The 20,515-nt window shown below is 36.7% G+C and overlaps 1 protein-coding gene across 1 annotated transcript in view; it reads right to left on the reverse strand.

Moving 5' to 3' along the window:
* SLC39A12 (solute carrier family 39 member 12) overlaps window positions 1-20,310 on the reverse strand; it is a 32,481-nt gene extending 12,171 nt beyond the window's left edge. Inside the window, exons 1-8 of the mRNA XM_059869790.1 lie at window positions 19,980-20,310; window positions 16,373-16,654; window positions 13,632-13,839; window positions 11,632-11,834; window positions 6,966-7,137; window positions 3,542-3,714; window positions 1,653-1,805; window positions 321-431 (exon numbers count right to left, since the gene is read on the reverse strand). Coding sequence (XP_059725773.1) covers window positions 321-431; window positions 1,653-1,805; window positions 3,542-3,714; window positions 6,966-7,137; window positions 11,632-11,834; window positions 13,632-13,839; window positions 16,373-16,654; window positions 19,980-20,249 — 1,572 coding nt within the window. The 5' untranslated portion in view covers window positions 20,250-20,310. The remainder of the gene's footprint in view (window positions 1-320; window positions 432-1,652; window positions 1,806-3,541; window positions 3,715-6,965; window positions 7,138-11,631; window positions 11,835-13,631; window positions 13,840-16,372; window positions 16,655-19,979) is intronic.
* Between the last annotated feature and the right edge of the window lie 205 nt (window positions 20,311-20,515).

Raw genomic sequence — 20,515 nt, forward strand, 5'->3', positions numbered from 1 at the left:
TATGATCAGTGTATGAGAAGAAGGGAGAAGGAAAATCTTCAAGAATTTTATATACAAAATGTATAACAATACAGGAAGTGTATTGTTATATCAACACACTTAAGAAAAGTTTTGTAAAATATCTGTTCTTAATATATCTGTGAAAGCTCATTATAACTTTCAAAATCTAGAGATTCTTGACAATCATGTCAAGTAATAAACAAAAAATCAATAAAGACTGAAAAATAATACTGATTTATTACATAATTTTGTTCATTTCTTTAGAGGAATGGATAAAGAAGAATTTTAATTCAGGAAATTATGTCACATTGGTAACCTACCAACTGTATGGTTGAAGTAGATTTGCCTCTGCCTGAAAGATCATTTAATTCAGACTCCACTGGAAGATCATGGGAATGTCCCCAGTGCCCATTAACTAAAGAAAGGCCCTGCTGAATGAAGATGCTTGGCAATTAGTTCTGAAACCCAATGAACACAGGTGCAGCAATTCTCAGTGTTTTGTGAAAATTTATCATTTTAATGATTTTTTTTTTTTTTTAACAAAATCTGCTGAGAAGGATCACTGGCTGGCAGCAGCATTTCCTTAAATGGTAAAAAAAACTTGAAAAAAACCCTGAAAAGTGAATCAGATATATCAGTCATAATCACAAAGGTTTGATAAAACTTAACTTATTTTAAAAATCAAATTCAAATTTTAAGCTGAGATAGATATAAAAATTAACTCTGAGGATTCATCTAGTTCTCAGTAGAAGAAGTTTAAAAATTGGTGGGATGATGATAAAACCCTTCTCTCAAAGAAGGAACAAAAAGGACTCCTTTTTACCAAGTAAATAAAATATCACCATCATCAAAATACTTTCATTCTATTAATCTCACATTAAATTCGTATGGGTGACTCAAAGATAGTGGGGATAGGGAGTCATTTAGGTCTAAATCAGGCCAGTCTTCACACACTCTGTAAACAGAACAAGCAAAGGTTTAGCCTTCTTTAGTGACATTAGGACTGTCTCTCATGCTGAGAAACCTAATGAGCCATCACATTTTGTGCTACATTCTATCCCTGTGCATAATCATATTTTCAGGCTCCGGCCATACTGAAATAAAGCAATACAATTACTCTAAACATGGCTGTAGCAAGGAAATCTTATTAATAAAAATTGGGTCCTACTGACTGCAACACACATATTAGATTTTCACATCACTGGGATAGGGATCAAAAGCAATTTGAAAAATTTAAGATAACATTCTTGAAAATATCTTATGCTTGCATCTATCTTTCTATTGCATCTTTCTCCTCTTGAAACAGAGCCTAGAGCAAACAACAGTCACTGCTGTTTCATATGGATACACACTTTTCTCCTGCTCCAGTGTGACTCATGAATGCAGGCTTATGGAACATGTTTGATGAACTGTTCCCTTTCTGGAATTATAAATACATGAAACACACTCATGAAGCAAGCACAATGCACAGAGCAAAGCAAAATAGAAACTGAAGGTCAATCTGGTAGGAGCACTTTGGAAAGCAATTATCAATGCTTCATTTAACCCACAGAAATTATAATTAATTTCCACAATCATTTTAACATTCTTTGCACTGCAAAATCTCAAAATACAAGAGTTTTTTTTAAAGGGTGAGTTGTACAAAGCTTTACCTGGTCACGAGGTGTTACCAAAAGAAAGAAACACTTTTCTATCAGAAAAAATCCATGAATTCCTCCAATTATTCCCAAAAGTTTCCAAATATATTCTTTTCCCTCATAGAAATGTTCTATGTCTTGTGCTTCATGCTTATGCAAACCAAGAGTCTAAAATAAGAGATAAAATTGAAAAAAATTAAAATTGCAATGTTTTAATTTTTGCTACAGCAAGTCATAATACATTCATTCCTTTTATTCTCAGAATTTTATTTTCCCAGTTCTGTCAAAGTTAAATTGTGTTTTGAAATAGTCAGCTGAATAATAGAGGATGAAATTGATCATGAGGAGCACAGCTACACTACATCTCTCAGTGGTGAAAGTAACATTATTTCTAGGGACAGTTTTATGAAATTACCCTTTATATAAATGAGATACATTTTGTTTGCAATATATTGAAGCTAAAATTCTATAAAAATTACTTGCATTATCTTAATATGCAAACTTCATATCAAAAATAGATAAGGAGCTACTAGAGAGGGTCCAGCAGAATCCACAAAAATGTTTAGGGGACTGGAGCATCTCTCTTATGAGGAGAGGCTGCTGGAACTGGGCCTGTTCAGTCTAGAAAAGAGAGGTCTGGGAAGGGATTTCATTAATGCATACAAATATCTCAAAGGTGGGTGACAAAAGGATGGTGCCAGGGTCTTTTCAGTGGTTCCCAGTGACAGGGTGAGGAGCAATGGCCATAAACTAAAACACAAAAAGTTCCATCTCAACATGAAGTAGAACTTCTTTACACTGAGGGTGGCAGAGCACTGGCATGGGCTGTGCAGGGCAGCTGTGGATTCTCCTTCTCTGGAGACATTCAAAAGCATCTCAATGTATTGCTTTGCAACCTGCTCTAGGCTATCCTGCCTTGGCAGGGGGTTGGACTAGATGATCTGCAGGCATCCCTTCCAACTCCAACTATTCTGTACTTCTGTAACTCTGCGATTCCGTGAAAATAATCCATAAATTAATTAATGCTTAATTAATGCAAACATGCATTTCTGTTGGTTTCTGTTCTTTTCCCTAGTGTCACAGCACAGCAGCCCTCCTTTGCGCTGAAAGTGAGGGCTCTAAGGCTACTGGATACACCACTTAAAACTGGCAAAGGAGAATACTTTCACACTTAAAAGGTGTGGCTGAAAAAAATGCATTTGTCTCACATTCAGTGAGAATTGCCTTCCTTAAACCATTCTCCCAATTTTGCTTCCAGACATGATGCATTTAGCATAAAGAAAATTTTAACCAGAATCTGAAGCTGCAAAGATCTCTTTCTGTGATCCCTGGAAGTCTGCTCGTAACATCTGTGTCGTATCAGAGGAGACTGTTAAAATAAATGAATACACAATGGGAAATTTAGTTCTGTTTTGCATTTTATCCTGTTCTTAAAATTTAGATTATGAATTTAGGAAAAGATCATGCTACCCATTTTATTACAGTTCTAGGCATAAGGATTAATTAGGCTGACAGTGCCTGGTTCACTGGAACAATCTGTGGAGGGGACTGTGAGTGGCCCATTCAACATTAGAACAATTTTTGTTAAAATGTGTTACAGAATCTGCCTCATTAAATAAATTAATACCCATCTAGAACGTGCCTTGCATGGAACTTGTGGAGTTTCTGTGGTTTTTTTGAAAAACAGGAACCTTTCTTTCTTTGAATTGATCAATCATGGATTTCTACTTATAATTATTTTTTAATCTCTCTCTGAGCTACAGAGTGCAAATGTAATTGAGGTGCTGGGGGAATTTCATGGAAAGCTTTGTTTATAACCTGATGAGCATCATCCAGATTTAAATGAAATCTTTCTCTTCATATATGTCAACATTTTAAAAAGCACAGAAGTGTCTGTTACTTACCTGAGGAATAAGATGTAGCAATGCATCTCCAGAAAGGGTTCCAACAGCCAAACCGACAAACAGCTGTAAAATGAGTGTATAGATTTCTTGACAGGAGTTAAATAAAATGAGAGTTGTACCAAACATAGATCCAATAGTAATAAGTAAAACAGCAACAGTGCTGTAACCATATTCTGTAGGGGAAAACAAATGAAACAAAACAAGGGCACCTTTAATCATCCAATATTTGTATTTGTATTTGAGTATTTTTTTGTATTCATAATTGTTGTTGAGGATATGTTTTCATACCTCTATATACAAGCACTCAGGAGAAGTGATTAATTGTGACACTATTTGATTTCAGCTGGGATTGAGTTCATTTTCTCCCTAGTACCTGCCACAGTGCAGTGTTTTGGACGCAGGATGAGAATAATGTTGGTAACACACTGATGTTTTGGTTGTTGCTAAGCTGTGCTTATCCTGAGTCAAGGACTTCTCAGTGTCTCATGCTCTGAAAGTGAGGAGCTGCACAAGAATCTGGGGAGGTGGGTGAGGAACACCTCTGGGACAGCTGACCAAACTGGCCAAAGGGATATTCCAACCACAGAACATCCATGTCCAGTGTAGAAACTGTGAGGAATTGGCCAGGAGGGGCTGATTGCTGCCCAGGGGTGAGCTGGGCATCAGTCAGCAGGTGGTAAGCAATTGTGTTGCACATCACTTGTTTATCTTGGGGGTTATTTCCCTCTCTCTTTATTTTTTTCTTTTGTAATCTTCCTTTCCATTTCTAATTGCAGTAGTAGGAGGAGTAGCACGAATTGAATATTTTACTTTATCTCAATTACTAAACTGATAGTTCAACTGATGGGTTTTACCTTTGTTCAGTTCTCCTCCCCAATCCCTGTGGAAGGAGGCAGTGAGAGGTGGGTGAGTGCCTGCTTCATATTTAGCTTCTGTCTGGGGTTAAGCCACAACAGCCACATAGATTTTTCTAGTCAAGTGTGAACAGAATTAGAAGCCCAAAAAACATTCATTTTTCAGGCTTTACATGTAATAGTCTGGTGCTTCCAAATTTCAGACCATAAGAGCTAAACAGACTGTGGCTATGCAAATAAGAGGCACTCAGAGCAGCACAGTGAACACTGCTCTGCATTTGCTTCCCCTATTTAAAGATTTGTGCTAAAGATTCCATGTTCTCACATACCACACCTGTGTAATTTTACAGTCAACACCACATTTTTAACCAAATAATTTTTTGTAAACAATGAAGGCCTAAAAACTCAAATAAATGTAGTGATCTAATTTAGGTTCTAAAAAGAAACATTTTGGTCCAAATTATATTTAAAAATCTGGTGTGGAAATACATCCCTTCAGGTGATACACCAGGACCACCAGCCTATTTTTCCCAGATTACTGGGATGTTTTTAATGTTAGTCTTATAATTCCTTAGAGTTACATGCTGGTCACATTTCCAACCTTTTGCACAACATGAATCCTGATTAATTTCTATGGAAGTCTTATAATGGGAGGTAAAACACTGATGAGAAACGCACATAAAGGAATTAATGCCAAAATATTTAAAACTGTCACTTAACGTTTCAAACTTCAATAGCACTGCAAGTGCTTAGCACCTCATAAAATCAGACAGCTAATTTCACAGACTGCACATCCAAATATAAGAGTATAGTAGATATATATGGAATGTCTGGCCTTGGTGACTTAGCCAAAACAGCACAGCCCATCAGTAAAACAGAGTTCAGAATAAGACTAATGAGCCTATGCTCAGGTCACTAGCTCATGGATAGGTCAAACATGGAATCCTTTATCTGTATCAAGACAACAGAAGTGTCCCTGTGGTCATGGAAACCTTCCTTTGTCAAAAAGCACAGGGAAAGGGCTGCAGAAAGGGCTCTTATTAATTCCATTCTGCACTTGAATAGTTCAATTTTTCTCATCTCTCACCTTTATGAGATCAGTAAAATGTCATTGATTGGGCTGATGGCTTTAGACTTGGAAGAATCCCACGTAAAAATGAATTTTTATGAACCTTGTATGTGACCTGGGTAAGTTCCTTTCTTTTCTTTCTTTGTCCCTTGATTCCTGATCTAAAAAATGGTCATATCTCTGTAGCACAGAAAAGATCAAAGCAGTAAAGGCTGCAAGGTGTTCAGGTAATGAGCAGAAATATAAGATAAGAAAGAAGGACTGAGGTCTATTGAAGACCCATAATGATTCTTCCTACTCTGTATGTCTCTTTCTCTACTATAACAGTTCTTGGGATATCCATGAGTATTCTCCTGTGCTTTTTACTTCTGGGATATTCACATGTGTCCTTTCATGCTTTTTAATTCATGTGCTGTTCCATAAGGAGCATTGGGCAGCAGGATGTTGGGAAAACTTACTAGCTCAAAAAAGATCTAGTCATCTAAAGCTAACCCTGTAGATACTAGGATAAAGGCATTGAAGACATTGATTTGTAGCCTAAAAAGTGCTCCTGTAGATGCAGGCAATTATGGTAAGATGTCTATTCCTTTTTGGTTATTCCCAACTCCCAGATTCTCCACCAAAATTAATGTCTCTCTTATTGCATCAGCACACCTTGATTTGTAACTAGCTTAAAGTAAGAAAAAAAACCCCAGAAAACACATTGGGAAGCCCTATTTCTGATTCAGCTGACCCTGAATCTGAGTCAGCTCAGATTAAGATTTTCCTTTTATAAGGTGGATTAAGGATTGATTACAGGAGAAATGGAATCCACGGAACAGATGGGGCAGAAAACACGGGAAGCAGAGGCATGAGAGGACTACAACTGCAAGTGGAAACAACCCAATTATATCCTCAGTCAGTTCTTGCCCCAGCTCTATCACACAGGTCCTGCTGTCCTGTGACTGTTTTTCTGGATGTTTTTCTTACTCCAATAGTATTCTCAAAGGTTCTCTGCTATGAAATATCACAAGCCGAAGCAGTTGTGCAGTAGCATTCCTACACAACTTATCTATACCAAGCATTTGCCACATCATGGTATAAAATGCCAGCTAATGTAACTTTGAAGCTTTATGCAAGAGCAATGCAAGGATTACAACAGAAACCTGGTGCAAATTTCACAATATAAGCCCTTACTGCCCAGCAATCCGTAGATGAGGACCTGTTATTGCCTACCTGCTGGCAATATCAAGCAGTCCTCTAACAAAGGAAGAAAATAAAGCTTAAAACCTTACATGTGAAAATAGAACTCCAAATGCTATAAAATTTAGACCACTGAATCTCCTCACTTCTCAATATAACACTATTATCTGACATGTATGCTATGAAATGATAGAATGCATAAATTACACATGGCATAAATCCCATGTTTTGGATTATTAATGAATGAAAAGTCTCCAGAAGTCCTTGCACCTCTTTATCTGAATTTAAATAAAAATTTATTAATAAGAACATAACTTACTTTCCACAGTTGTTGGTGGAAGCTTTGTCTGTTTCAAGTCAGGAAGCTGGCATGAACAACTTAAAAGTTGTTGAATGATAGCTGGACTGATTTGCTTGAAGTGGTCCTTAGAAATGGAGGAAGAACTGTTTTTCAAAAATATCTTCACAAGTTCATTGGCAGAGAAACAAACCTTTGTAGAAAAGTATATACAGTTACTAAGCATGTTGCCTATACCTACATTTAATTCTGAGGTTAAGTACAGAATCTTAGAAGAACAAAGGGTACTCCAGCCCTAGAGGAAACCTACTATATATCTATACTCTTTCTTGCTTAAATTAGTTTAATTACTTCAATTAGTTCACTTTTTTTCTGAGTGAAATCGATACTACTATATATTTCGAAAAGATCAGAATCTTTGGGATAAACCAGCTCAATTTTTATTTAAGCCACTTAGTGTCATTAAGATCTTACAAAATAATATCTCTCAATATTTTATTGTTATATGTGCTCAGAAAAATGTTTTAAAGCTAATGCAAACCATATTCTTAGCTATTATGGTGAAACTACATTATTTGCAGTAATAGAGCTATTCATATAAGATACTGCCTACATCAAAAAATGCTGAGATTCATACTTGTACTGGATCTTCAGTAAGATGTGGAAACAAGTTAGCTTTTAAAATACAATAAATGAGTGCAAGTCAGGAAACTGGATGCTACATAGTCTAACAGTGGTCTAAAGATTGCTTAATAATTGTATTATTGCAGGTACTTCAGAATTCCAACTACTTTTTTGTTCTTTCTTGGAGCATCTCTTTGTCAAAAGAAGCAATTTTTCGTGGAAGCATTTCTGTTTCAAAACTTGTCATGAAGAATTGTGTTTTCCTCTTCAGGATGAAACTTCTAGTAAAAACATGAGCAGTTAACACAAGAAAAATTCTAGTGGAAATTTCTGTTCACTTTTGAACAGAAGAACTCCAGATCAAATATGTTATCTTACTTAACAAATATGTTATCTTATTAATAATCTTCATTTCTTAATGTCATCTGATGAGCTGCGATTCAATATTTAAAACAAAAAAAAAAGCTTTCATTTAAATTGGTCTGCATCTGAGACTCAAGGATTCCTAAATATTCTTTCTCTCATTACTGAAGCCTAAGCTTCCTTTGAAGTTGTTGAGTATAATTACTTTTAAATAACCCAGTTAAAACCCAACACATTCCTGCTGTTGCTCATCCATTAGTGAAGTAAAATATGCCTTGTAGTTCACTAAGAAACTGAATTAATTGAGCACTGATATATTTTTTTCTGAAAACCAAATTCAAGTCTTCAGGATTAACGGGGGATCTTGTCCCCTGGACCGAGTGTGTTCTGCCTTCAAGCCAAAGGAGAGCATGAAGACAATTAAGGAGCTACCATATTGTAAGAGACCTTAATTTTGCCTGTTCCAGGCCATGATATTGACTCTAGAACTAGGGACCACTGACATCTGGTATCAAGTTGGTAGACTAGGATTTTGGCTGGTTATGAGCAGCATTGCTGACCAATCAGAGCAGGGATTATATTATTTAACACCATCATCAACAACCTGAGTGATGGAACAGAGTGCACCAGATGGTATTCACAGGTGCAATTCAACTGGGACCACTAGTCAGTATGCTGATGGGTGTGGCTGCTATTTAGAGGGACCTTGACATGACAAAGAAATTGGAGGACCTTAATGACCCTAATGAAGTTCAGCCAAGACAAACTTATTGTGCTTCACACAGAATAGCTCCATGTGTCAATGAAGGCTAGGGAAAACTGGCCAGAAGGAAGGCAGGTTTCCAGAAAAAGCCCTTGGGTTGGCCCCTCATAGGAAACTTGAACATGAGCCACCAGTGTGCCCTTGTGGCAATGACCACTAACTGCACACTGGCTGCATTAGCAAGAGCAGAGCCAGCAGGTACTGGAGAAAGAATATTGCCCATCACTCAGGACATGGGAGTTCACATCTAGACTACGTCCAGCTTAATAACCAGCAGTGCAAGACACTGGCAAACTGAGGGAAGTCCAGTGGAGGGCCACCAAGATGGCTAGGGAACTGCAGTACATGATGTGCCAGGAGGGGCTGAGGGACCTGGGTTTGCTCACTTTGGGAACAGAAGGGTTAGTGGCTATCTTAAGCCTTCAACTGTCTAAGGTGGTTTAGAGGGAATAGATAATCAGAATCTTTTCAGAGGCATACAGCAAAAGAATGAGAGGTGAAAGGTATTAGGTGCAGCAATAAAAAACTCCAATTTGCTATAACAAATAAGGACATCAAGATGATAGCAATAAAGCACTGGTACAGGTTTCCCAAAGACAGTATAATCTCTGTTTTTGGAGATATTCAGAATTCAACTGGACATAACTCTGTGAAATCTGATCCGACTTTGAAGGTGGCTCTTTTTTGAAAATTATAACAGACAAGATGAAGTATGGGATTAGTGTGATCCTAAATTTTAATGTGAATTTATTATCAAGAATTTTCAATGAGAATTTATTACCACAAATTTTCAATGAAAAGCAAAATATCAATTGTAAAAATAAATTTTCCCCCCCTACATAAAAATAGCATTAAGGTCTGTTTAGTAAAATGTTCTTGTAAGATGAAGGGCATGAGGACCTGTGTCTTTTCTAATTGCAAGCCCTAGCCTTTGAAGCTTTTTAACATAGGGAGGCAGAGAAGGTGCTCAATTAGAAAAGCAACTATGCATGTATCATCCTGGAGGATGATAACAAGGAAATAAGCAAATTGATTTTGCATATTTTCATGTGAAAGACTGGATGGATGGATGGATGGATGGATGGATGGATGGATGGATGGATGGATGGATGATCTGGGTTTCCAAAATCCATGTTTGTTTAATAAGGAAGAGTAAATGAATACATAGATGTTGCGACATAGTTTAATGGAATTTAAGATTATTTATCTTATTAGATAATTTGCCATTTACTTTTTTAATAGACATTTTTAATTATAGAGACAATAATGACTTCAAAAGAAAACAGTGACCCTTTTTTGTGGTAACGTTTCAAATAATTATTCCTATAGAAAAATCAAATTACAGATCTTAAAGGAGTTAGCAAACACAAGCCATAGACAAGTCAATGTCCTGTATGTAGCTGAATTGGCTACTAATGAAGCACAATGACTATCATAGGTGCAGAAAACTTATCAGGAGACAAAATTAGCAACACTGCAGTGAAACATGAAGTGTTCTAATGGAATATCTAAAGGAAAATAGGCATAGCTAAAAAGAACATAAATGGAAAAAAAAAACCCTTAGAAACTAGGAATTAATACAGAAGAGAAATTATCTTCTGTCCAGATGTTTCTTTGTGATTTTTTTAATGTATACAGAATATTTGGCTCTCAGTTGACTCCTAAGACTGAGATAATGCCCCTGCACACTTATCCTTTGAGTTACAATCAGTCTTAGAAGTTCAAGAAATCAAAAAACTGAGCTTTAAAAATACTTCAATTGCTAGAGAATTTTACTTCTTTTACAGTTAGAACCACTACTGATCTCTGTCCTTCATAATTTAAAATCCATACGAAACACATTTAAAATGACCCTAATTTAAGATTATTTTGAGACCCCATTAAAAACCTCATCATGCTGATCAGCATGATCCTTTTTTGTGGTCAGCTGCAAAGAAATAAACGTATTGATGGAGTATGCATTTCAAATGCAATATAATTATAGAGATCAATATCTATCAGAATAGCATTTAACCAGATGAAATTTGTCTCAGCTCCCTATCATAAAATGACCACACAGAAAAAGTCAATTGCACATCACTCAGTTCTCCTAAATCAAGAAGAAACATTGCCACTGAGTTAATATAAATGAGAAAGGGTTGAAAAAAATAGAAAAGTGTTCTTTGAAGAATTTATTTCAAATGTATTCATCAAAATGTATACCAATTATAGCTTTGAAGTCTCCTTTTTGGTCTGTGGAATAATACCTAGTCTATAGGATGGAAGTCAGTTACCATCTTGATCATTGCCATAAACAAAATTTATTTATTTTCAAATTCTTTGGATAAGGATAAAATCACCTGCAACAAACCAGTGCCCTTCAAAGTTCTCAGAGGGGATACTTTGGAGTACCTAAGGTTCTGTTTTACAGCCTTTATACTTTCTAAAGACTTCTGGATTTCATAAATGGCTATGAAAAGAGTTTGGAAATGTCCAATCTTCAATTTACAGAAGGCTTTTAAAAGCAACTTACAGAGAAACTTTAACTGGCTTTGTTTTCCTTAGTGCAAAACAATCCCTCTTTCTACCAGTTTACTTAAGGCATCCTAGAAATCAAGTGACATAAAACCACAAGAAATCTCTAATGACTGTAAGAAAACATCAAAGCCATGTTAATCCACTCCTCTGTCTTGAAGAAACCCCTGATTCCAGGTAACACCAATCACTGTTAGCCCCTCCCTGTGACTTTAATTGCGCATTCAACATCCACAAGGTTTTTTTCCCAATTAATATTTAAACAAATATAGCTATATAAATATATGTTTTCATCTGTATCTGCACGCCTTTTTGAAACTAATACATTTTACCTCAGACATATTGCATGGTTTGTAAATCAATTAAGACTTCTGCCAGTGAAATTCTGTCACCAACATTATAATAACATAAAAATAAATTAACCTGGTCCCAATCTGTGTTCCTTTCACGATCTTCAAAATAGCCTTTCAGATAGTCTCCTTTTGTATGGTTTCCTTTGACTGGAGTATTTCTTCTTCCAATATCTCTGATTGCCAAACTGTAACGTCTTCTTTTGTGACTGTGAAATTGTCCATTTACAGTGCAGGTCTTTTTGGCTCTAAGCACATTGAGTAGTTGTTCTAGCTCTAGAAATTAATTAGAGAATAGTTATGTTACCATGGGAAAATGCACACTTAAAAGACAAAATACTTAAAAGACAATATTTTTTTCTTTTTGTTTGTTACAATATCGAATCAATTCCTCATTTTAATATTCTTTTCTCAGTTTGGTACTGGAGGCAATTTCTGCTTAACAACTCTGGAAGTTCCAGACACCCAAATCCTCAGCCTTTTCCTCTTTACATATCACTCTCAGATGTGACTAGAAGGCAATTCATCTTTAATTTAATCAGCATCTCTGACAAAGTTATCTAGTAATTGCTAAATAACTTCACTTTTCTTAAAATTTTCCTGTGTAAATGGAACTCCACACTAAGCTGCCCCAGCCAGGTATTTGGATCAGGAAACACATCCTCTATAGGGTGTCCTGAAATCAATTTTCAGGATGCTGTGTTGTTCTTGCACTTCAGAAGTGCAGCACAGGACAGTTATTTTTTTCTCTCCTTTGGTTAACTGGGAAGCATGCCTGCTCACCGTACTGAAACAGGAAGGAGAGAGCCAGGATCCCTAATCCAAATCTGAGATCATGCACAGATGCACCTCATGACACAACTGGGGTGCAATGGGTGCTTCTGCTGATGGAATGCCCAGTTATTTGAGGTGCAGGCCCTATCTTCCTTATCACCTTCCTTCACCCCTGCACTTTCAAATAAAGCCATAGTGATAATTCCTGTAAACCTTAATTTGTCCATTAAAAAGTGGTCCACAAATAATTTGAAAGCAATTTAAATAATGGGAAGGTTTCCAGATGATAATCCTTTATTTTTTAAATCTTGTTACTCAGAAAATGCAAATGGTGTAATCTTAATGGTAAATCTCACAAAAAAGTTTCTGGTAAGATATTCCACTACTTTCTTTTGGCTACTTAAGCAAACAAATCTGAATGGAGCTATATTTGCAGGTATATTTGTTTTTTAAATGTAGTAAAATTTCATTTTCTATGCTTCCAGATTCTTACTCTTTCCTGAAGTTACTATTAAGAACTTACATAAATTTAAAAGGGACAGTATAATGACCTTAGACATAAAATAGACTTATTCTGTAACAAACTGGTTAAGAATATTTTTTGTTTTTCTGAATGACATCCTAACTCCACCAAGCATACAGGCCTGCTGTTATCTTCACTGGGGCCCAGATTTCACCATATATAGCTATTTAGTAGCACTGTGCTGAGATGGCTCCATCCATTCTTGTGAGAATAATTTTACAAGATCTGGCTGGGCAATCTAAAAGGAAGGGCTTTGATGCCAAACCAGTGTATGTAAGTACAATCTATAAGCCCCAGTTTAGGGCTAAGGATTACTATTTTTAGTATTTATTTCTGTGATTCAATGTACCTCTGTGTAACCTATGAATATTAAAAATGTTTTTACATTTCAACTTTTTAATCTGTTTTAACCCATACTTTACCTTTTAAAAAGTGCTCTGAAAAGCTTGTAAACTGTTGCTGTTAGCAGTTGCCACAAAAAAGGAAAAGTTGATGTCTTTCAGCAACCTTCTAAATCCATACCATGCCTCTGAATTGATGATGTAGCTTCTTAAACTGCCAAGTAGGCACAACCTTTTACAGAAATTAATAGCTGCTGCTGCTGTTGAGAGCTTGGCATTTGTTTTGTTTTGTTTTGTTTCAGGTTTTTTGTTTTGTTATTTTTGGACCAGTTAGAGCACTCCTATACTTCTATTTATTTATGTTTAAGTAGCATTTCGGATAAGTCCAGTAATAAATTTTCTTGAAGAAAATTAACTTTGCATACTCCAGCTTACCTGTCACTTGGAGCTCAGTGGTACTATTTAGAGAATTAAAAATATATTTTATGAAGAATTCTGGGGAAGGCAAACTTGCTTTCCCCATACAGACTCCTTGGAGAGCCAGAGTAAGGATTAAAGCAGCCAGGCGTGGAAGAGTGTTTTCATCAGCGCCACCTCTGTCCATTATATCAGCATTTTTCTCCAGAGTGCTCACATCTACACACTGAAATCAGGAGAAAACAGCATGAAGACAGTCCTGCTAACCTCCATTTAAATAATCAAAGTGACAGGAGGAGAAACTGTGAACAGTTTCACCGACTGCCAGAGTAGAAAAAAATGCTAAGATGTAAGCTGTAATTGCCAGCAGGACAGCTAATCAAAGGACATTTTCAGGAGAACAGGCATAGAATTAAAAATCTTGAACATTTACTCATTGTCTAAGGGGGGAAAAGTACAGTCCTTTATTCAGGTTATTTTTGCTTAGTGTTATTTTCCTGCTGTTTCTATTGTTCCAAGTGTCCTCCTCAATTACATCTACATTTACTTCTAGAAAGTGGAAGAAAGGGGATGAATTTTAGTTAAGGCATGAGAAATTGGCTCAAATAATACAGACTGTAACTATTCATCTCAAACTTCAGAAAGAATTCTTTAAATGTTTTTAGTTCCTCATCTATTCAATGGAATCAATAGTTTTTTATGGATTAGTTATCTGGAGACAATATGGAAAGATATAATTTTGCTGATAAAAGGTGACTTTCCTGCTGGGTGACCAAATAAAAACAGTAGTCAGTGGTATACAACCATGTGTGTAGAGGTCTGCAAACTCTCTCAGTTGCCTGGAAATTTATCCCCCCTTTTCATATTTTCTTCCCTTTTTTCCTTTCTTGTTTATTTTCACTGCAAATAGTTTGGTTTGAATGAAACAACAAAAAAGATAAAAAAAATGATTAATTTAATTTTTTTCTAAGTCATATTAGCAAAATTAAAAAGTTAGATGAGCCAGTACAGTAGTCACTTATTTCATACATGCTCATCTCTCCTTATGTAGACCTTAAACACTTAGAGAGGAGGCTGCCATTTCTTTTCCTGCTCATTCACTATATATTAAAATTTTCACAACCCAAAACTTAATCTCTCCTTTCAAACAAGACATTAGGTGCTGTGGCTAAAGAAGAGAATATTTTCTGCGGAACCAAAACACATAAAGAGCCACTAAAAAGGCTTCTCTTCTATGACTACCCTGCACCATTGGCCTCTTTCCACAACTCAAGTGTTGTGATTCCAAGTATTATGCTATTATGTTTTGTGTACCTTTCATAAAAGAAACCTCTTTTCCCTCAAGACAGTGAATGAAGTCTCAGTTACTGGACAGGCTTGACAACTGATTATACTGCCAGCATAAACAAACAGAACCCTCAGTAAAGCATTTTATGGGCTGTTAGTCTATCTTGACATTCCAAATACCCACCAATGTCTCTTTACAGTTGCTCAGATACCATTTGAGTCCTTGGAAATCGGCACGTTCACCAAGACTCAGAACCAAAAGTACTGGTCAATGAATAATTTATGGTTGGAAATGACCGCACAAAGAAGAGAGAGAGAGGAACTGGAGGCCCTCAACATTCTGGACACAGCCAGGTCTCCTACCCATCTTCTCTTTGAGCAGAAAACCCTATGACACCATGCTGTAAGTTAAAATCTAATTATATGAAAAATTTGAGCTTTGTATAAACCAAATTTAACTCAATACACTGAACAGATCTAAGGAGCTACAAACAGGAGGTCAACCTGTACTTCAGGAGTTATCTAATCTGGCTAAAACCAGTTTTATTGCCCATTAGAAGGAAAAATTTCTTCTTTGACTTTGAACTCCAGAATATTATTCTATTATTTTATAGATCCTATTTGAAATAAGGAATTCTAAACAGCAATGAGAAGACTCACAGCATGTTCCCTGACTTAGAAATTATGATCTTAGCTGAAAATCCTCATTATTCTTTTTTTTTCAACTTTAAGCTTATCTTTAACAATCTTTCTACAAGGCATATCTATGCTGGTGGATAATTAGTCACAAATGGGTTCCTACTGAAGGAAGCCATCATGTCTTTGGACAGATTCCTCATTCCGTCCAGCTTTGGATAGACATGGAAGTGTAGAACTTGGCAGGGATTTCATCACAGCAAAGGAATTCATTATTTCTCCTATACCAGCCAGTAATGGATCTGTTCTGCTTTATAGCATTGAAATACTTCAACTTTGAACTCTATAATATTATTCTCTTATTTTATACATCCTATTTGAGATAAGGATCTCAAATAGATCCTTATAGATAGATGTATCTCAAACAGATCTCACAGATCACTGGTACTGTATCCATGCTAATAAATATCAGAAATGAGAAAGTATTTTCTGTCCTTGGAGCCAAGCGCAAGATATTGCATCTACACAGCTGTGCTCTTTTCCATCTGCCCTAAGCAGAGCAACTGCATCTAAATTACCCATTAGGAATGGTCCCTAAAGTGCAGTATTTCACCAACCACTTCTCAGCAGACCCTGTGGAAGTGGCACATGCCAGAAACAACCCAAAAAAAACATTAAGCAGCACATACAACACAATCCCAGTGTTCAACCTGTGCTCGGACACTTTAACCTTCCAGTCTTCTGGACGACTGTGGTACTGGCATAGTCTCTGTACTTGCATAAAGGTATTATACCTGTAATAAAGATGAAGTTATTTTTACATATGTTTTCTTTACCTGGTTTTCAGAAGTTTTAAAATGTTGCCTTACTGCAGCTAAAATATCTTCAGTTTCATTCCGTGAAAAGTAATAACAGTCTTCATCATGTCTTAAACTAAGCATACCCTGTAGGTAAAATTTATAATCCTTATCATTCAAGCTGAATTCTGAAGAACACATATCTCTACGATGAAGAATGTAGTAGAGAAGAATAAGAGAAATTCTCTCAAATACTTCTTCACTGAGATGGTCTTCTAAATCTCCTCCAGCTATCAGTAACAAAGAATCTGGTTCAAGGCACTGCAAAGAAATAAAAATAAGTGGTAATTCAACTCAAGTGATACTCTGCCAGGCATCTGCAAATACAGATAGAACAGACAACGGGAGAATACAAGTTCTATATTTAAGGCATCAAACCCAAAACTTTGCAAATGCAGGCTGACGGAATGGAGGGTGTAGGTAATTCTTCAGAGTTCTATGGCTGCAAGATCACACCATGGAGTTTTTTCCAGAGCCTCTTTTATTTTTAAGGAAAGTCAAGTGTCCTAGATATGGCACTTCGAGCAACCTGGTCTATTGGGAGGTGCCCCTGCTCATGGTAGGGGGAATGGAACTATGTGATCTTTAAGGTCCCTTCAAAGTCAAACTATTCTATGATTCTATCCTGTAATTCTCTGATTTAGTGGTTTGAGATTCCCTACAATTAGGAATAAATCTGATCAATCATGGTAGAGAGTGAAAACCTTCCACTGGCTTCAGCAGATTACACTTCTGCTTACAAATATATTAGATAAGGACTAGGCTTATTCATATTTTCATCTGTGCATTCTATATGTGTTTATATTATAAGATAAAAACAGTTGCTGAACTGTAGTTAATTGAGGGTATGTAAACAGAAATTATACCATATTCAATGCACTGCTGAGAGAAATAATTGAGCCTGTAATCACACAGCTATTTTTAAGTTTCTCAATGAATTTTGTTAACTGCAACAATGAGATCCAGTGCAGAGAGCCAGCACAAGGTCTCAACCCCATTTAGTCCTTCAAATGCATTTCAAGAGGGACTGAAATTACATATTCACCCTGTGCAGGCTTTGTATCTGAGCACAGATTTTTAATATGTGTAAAACTGTAGGTATTAATAGCCAAATTAACTATTTATATACATAAATAAACCAGATTACAGGTTCACTGTGTCCTCTCCTGCCTTCATTGCTTATTAAGGTCTTTAACATTTCCTAATGCAGTCTCTGAGAATTACTCTTTCACTAGGAGGAGTCTATTCTCTTTTCTGTCCCAAAGACCTCAAGTCAGTCAACCAGCCTTTATGAACACTCAGTAGTAATACAGTAAACATATGGCATGAAGCAGAAGACTTTCAAAGATTTCTGTAAGATTTTAAAATCCACTGAGGATAAATTGCAATCAGTGAGCCCATTGTTTGCTCTTGCACGGAAGATGACTGAAAAGAAAATTGCTAATCAGAAGGAAGCAGATGCATTGTAAAAGATGTAGTTACTCCGTAGTATATGGGTAGCCTATGGTGAGTGACCCTTCAAGCAATATTAAGAGAATATAAAGTGGTTAGTCATTAGGTTGGGGTTTTTTTGTTTGTTTTTTAGTTTGAGGGTTTTTTTTCTGCTGCTAATATTTTTACGGGAATAGCCATCTGTCCTTGATTTGGAAAAGCTAAACAAAAAAGAAACCCAGAACTTTGGCACTGAAGTCTGAGTTTCTTTTCTTTAAGTAGCTAGAAGTTCCAAAAAAATTTGCTTACCAATGCAAGAAATACATGACTTCTGTTTGCTTTGGAGATAAAGAAAAGTCAGATGCCATTCAACAGCTGCCAGCCCCTGCCCAAAGAGTATTAGGGCCACTACATAACAACAAACCAGAAGAGGGTATAAAGAAAGTGTTAAACTTCACTGCTTTTAAATGCCCATTAGAGATATCATAAAAACAAAAATAAAAAAAGTCTGAAAACAAAGTCATGTGGTATAAACCAATCCTGGATTTAGAAGAGAAATTGAATCTGAAATGAATTAGCAATTCTGAACAAGTATGAGGAAGAAAATGCTAATAAAAGGTGGGGCATTCTGTTTCAAATTTTTATGAACTTGAAGGATAGTGCTTCTTGCACAGTTTTTGGTTTACCAAATCTTGTTAAATCATCATGGAAGATTTCAGCACAGTACCACATGGGCACCATGTGACTGAAAATGCCACGTCTCTCTCAAGGATTTCCTACAAAACACCACGTGCCTGTGGTGCTGGCACAGAAACGCTGTGCAGGATGCATGCAGTGTTTCTGACTCAGATGACACTGAGGAATACTGAAAATGGTGAATGTCCTTAAAGTCTTCCTATAAAAAATTTCCAAGATGAAGCCTGAACAGAACAGCCATACTGACCAAAATAAGCCCCAGATAAGTTTCCCTCAGATTTTGTCCATCCAAGGACACCAGCGAGCTCTCCAGAAATATGTCACAAATACAAGAAAAAGCCATGCCAATAGAGAAGAAAAATAGAAAGGCAAACAAAAACTTAGTCCCTGTTTTGTGTAGTTTGGGAGGATTATATAGCCATGTTTAATACGTTGTTAATTTTCAATCTGGGCCTGTATCTGATGCATATTCATTGCCCATGTGTGAATAATCTCCTTCATAAAAAATAATCCATTTAGGTAATGACAGGCACCTACAATATTTATGTATGAAACTTCACATTTGGGTTCGTATGAAAAATGGGAACCTTGTTAGAAAGGGTCAATAAAGTGAGCAGCTGTCTGCTGCACAGGATAAAAAGATTCCCACTTCATTGGCTTGGCAGATTGCTGAAAACAGCACCTTGTTAAAACATTCACCTTTCAGACCATCTTCTTTAGTGTGGTATAAAGTGACACTGCTCTATGTAGGTCACTGAACAGTGCCAGAGAATGAAAGCCAAGGCTGACCAAGCCCTTTGTCGTCCCTTTTAGCCAAGTTGCCCCAGTAACACTGTCCCTGTCCTTTCTTCATTGAATCAGGACTGAGTTCTGAAAATATTCCCAAATAGTCAACCAATCCCTCTGCGCAACTGTACCCTGGACTACTTCCAGTTTCAATTTGGATTTGTAGATTCATTGTTCTGCCTTGCATTTTCCTTGACCTGAACTGCTTACAAAACCCTCCCCTTAATCTTGAATATTTCAGTGAAGTGGCACATAAATCTGAGACAATCCTGTCTGGGTGTTATTTTTATGAAGTAAAACCCAGAACAACAACAAAAATAGTGGCAGAACTGGTCCCCAGTGTTTACCTATGTCTTTCCACGGTGGAAATCCTGTGCCCAAAATTCAAGCTCATGCTTTTATTGTTACACCCAGTATCAGCAGAAAAACTTGTGCTGGAAAACAAACACTTGGGAACTTTAAAAAAAATGCCTGTCATGTTCGGAATATCTCTTCATGAGCTCAAAACAATAAATAATAATCAAAATGAAACAAAGCAAGGAAAAATTTTTTTTGCTGCAACAAGAAGTTTTTTTCATGTTTAGGTATCGTATTCAGGACAGTATCACTCAAACAAATGTTAGAACTCACTGATGATCCTGTAAAGATACCCCTCATTAATTGAAGCACTAACCAGATTACAATCCTCTTGCATGCCATAAGTCCGCTGTGGGCATTCAGCTCTCTCCAGTAACATTTTGACCAGTTCTCGTGTGTGGTTCATGTGGAGCTCAGTGTTTTCAGCTGAGAGAATGCGTAAAACTTCCACCAGAGAGCCTCTGCTGGGAGGATTGCTGCCATCCTGCCCATGCTCTTCCCCAGGCTGTCCTTCAGCAATGAGCACGCTGAATATGAAAGCAGAACATACCACCCCAAGAGCTGGATGCTTGGTCAGAAAACACATCTCCTCTTCCTGCAGTGCGTGATCCGCACTGAATGTTGGATTGCTGTTTGCGCTGCACAGCTTAAACTGGAAACCTGAAGAATCTGAACAAACGGTAAAGGGGAAAAAACCAAACCCTTTAATTAGTGCGAATGCAATATGTTCGAGAGGATTTATTAATTGGTCGGCTAAGCTGATTTGCAGTGACAAGCTGTTTTTGAACAACAGGGAGCCTGTAAGGACTTTACAGCACAGAACAGCAGGAAACTAAGACAACTGTGGCCTCA

Source organism: Haemorhous mexicanus, chromosome 1 (genome assembly GCF_027477595.1).
Source record: "Haemorhous mexicanus isolate bHaeMex1 chromosome 1, bHaeMex1.pri, whole genome shotgun sequence".
Taxonomy (NCBI): Eukaryota; Metazoa; Chordata; class Aves; order Passeriformes; family Fringillidae; genus Haemorhous; species Haemorhous mexicanus.